Raw genomic sequence first — 2500 nt, 5'->3', positions numbered from 1 at the left:
TCACAACATCAGCATGACCTTCAAGACAAGCTAAATGAAGTGGTGTGTTGGACTCCTCATTTTCATCGGGAATAAGGAGTTTATGTCGTCGTACGAGTTCTCTGACTACCCTGAGGAGATTAATATTTAGGTTAGAACAGACCTTGGTGGGCCTAATCATGTAGACATGTTTTCAGCTAAAAAAATATAAAGTACTTCACACACACACATATTCAATGAACATACTTGGTTTGGCCATTCTCAGCTGCCACATGAAGTGCTGTCTCCCCATCCTCATTCTTATTATCAATCTGAGAACCAGCATCAAGGAGCATCCTAACTATAGCAACATGGCCCGATTTAGCTGCCTTGTGTAGGGGAGAATCATCAAATCTGTCGCTAACATCTATCAGGTCTTCACTTTCAGCTGCTGGTAGTATAACCTGTAATTATTTGGTATAAAAGCTTATTATATCTATGTAGAAAAGGTATGAATGAGAATGAATATCTTCACAGTACAAGAGATGTATTTGACTGGTTTCGATTGCGTCTTCGTCAGAATTATTATATCTAATTTTCTGCACAATTAAATATATGCATAATATAAACAAATGTATAAACCAAGATCAAATTATAAATCAAATTAAAAAATCTCACCCTAAGAGCTTCCTCAAAGCCTTGATCAGCACACCAAAATATCACCGTCCTGTCATCTTTGTCAAGGGCGGACACATCAGCACCATGTTCGAGCAACGTGCTGATAGCCTTGGCATGGCCACAGCAAGCAGCTACTAGGAGAGGAGTGAAGGAGTCCCTGAAAATACGATATTTTACAGTAGATCTTTTTGATAGGCATTTGTACATGGAGAAGAAAGAAGAGATTTTTTTTTTTTTTTATAATGAATTGATGGTTTCATGCTGTTAGTTTCTTTTTTTTCTTTTTTTCTTTTTTTTTTGAGGGGGGGATTAATTAAGCAGGATTTGGGATAGAAAATTAGAATATGCTGGGATCATTAATAAATTATTTAAGAAAAACTGTGTAAAATAGATTCTGAACATAATTCGTAAATATGTGGAACAAATTTCGGAAACTGGGAGTATGTCAAAAATATACTCAACAAAAAGTGTATCTTTCCTAGAAAGATACACAAAACACAAATGGAGTTAAATCTGACTATACTTAGCAAGGCACATGTTCTACATTACTAACAATTTAAAGGATAGATTCATGCCTAGAAGGACAGGAAACACAAAATGGGACAGTTAAGTAATGGGAATTCAACATTCACAAACAATGATTTATAAGGCTGAGGAAAATTTGTAAATCTTTTACTAACAAGGAAAAAGAAATACTTGAATTCATCCATAAAGTACATCAAATTGTTTAGAGAAGGAAGGATACATTCTTTGTATAGGGAAAGACTGGGATCCAATTAATGTGTAGATCTATATTAGTTATGGATAATATAGTAAAAATGCACCTTTAATGTCATATGTTAAGTGAATTTCTATAAACTAAGTAGGTAAGGAGAAAAAAAATATGTGAAAAAAGTCTCTAATTTCATTCTGTTTCTCATTACCTATTCACCTAACAAATGCATTTTATAGATGGACCCAGAGTCACCAGCTTCGAGTAACACCAGCTCCTAATGTTTAAGACATAATTCCAAAGTACGAATATATTAAGGTCAATGCAGCTAGAGACAGCTCATTTTCATATATTCACACTTCAAAATTTTCCACTTAGAAAATTACACAAGGAAGACGTTCAAACAAAGACATAAGTATACATTAATCCTGAAATCAGATGCGGCAAGTCACCATGTTACCTGTCTTTTGCTGTGATAAATTTCCGACGGAAGCTAGGTTGGAGAAATGTGTATATAAAAAAAAATATGTCAGCTTTACGCTATATTACATTTTTCATTATTGTGAGTATATCAAGAGGTATATTGTAAGAGATAAGTGCATGCAGATAAAAATTGTTCGACAGAGTGTATACTTGCTGAATAAAAAAAGATGGGTGAAAATAAAGTTTTGAAAATTAGTATTTCTTAAGCTTACAACCTAACAAGAAAATCATGAGATTATTTAAATCCACCTTATAATATCACATCATAAAAGAGAAATCATGACACATTGTCATGAGTACCAATAAACATAATAACATCCTTAAAGTAAATTGACATATACATTTTACCAAGGTATATTAGAAATTAAATATACCAGCCTATTTATAATTAAATTCTAGCATGAAAAATTAATAAAAAAAATAATCTCTTTCTGCCAATGACTTATTTACAAGAACCAGATCTCTACAAGGTATTTTCCAGTGAAAATTGTAAGGATATAAAAATATCTGAATTATCAAATGTATACTGGGTTATATATAGCACAAACATTCAAGCAGATTTCCCATACTGTGCTACAAGAGGAAACTTTCCATTCAATAAAAATAAATAAGTAAATAAGTAAATAATTAAGAAATTGTGTACAGCTTCATAAACTTGATGAGAAAAAG

The 2500-nt window shown here is 32.3% G+C and overlaps 1 protein-coding gene across 1 annotated transcript in view; it reads right to left on the bottom strand.

Annotated features, from left to right (window-relative positions):
* The window catches only part of LOC119597571 (transient receptor potential cation channel subfamily A member 1 homolog), a 25107-nt gene that overhangs the window by 17777 nt on the left and 4830 nt on the right, over window positions 1–2500 (bottom strand). The window contains exons 7-9 of the mRNA XM_037947148.1: window positions 637–793; window positions 226–422; window positions 1–110 (exon numbers count right to left, since the gene is read on the bottom strand). The exon at window positions 1–110 is cut by the window's left edge and continues 143 nt beyond it. Coding sequence (XP_037803076.1) covers window positions 1–110; window positions 226–422; window positions 637–793 — 464 coding nt within the window. The remainder of the gene's footprint in view (window positions 111–225; window positions 423–636; window positions 794–2500) is intronic.

The sequence above is a fragment of the Penaeus monodon genome, chromosome 39 (assembly GCF_015228065.2).
Source record: "Penaeus monodon isolate SGIC_2016 chromosome 39, NSTDA_Pmon_1, whole genome shotgun sequence".
Classification (NCBI taxonomy): domain Eukaryota; kingdom Metazoa; phylum Arthropoda; class Malacostraca; order Decapoda; family Penaeidae; genus Penaeus; species Penaeus monodon.
The sequence above is the reverse complement of the archived record's forward strand: the minus strand, read 5'-3'. Positions and strand labels throughout refer to the sequence as shown.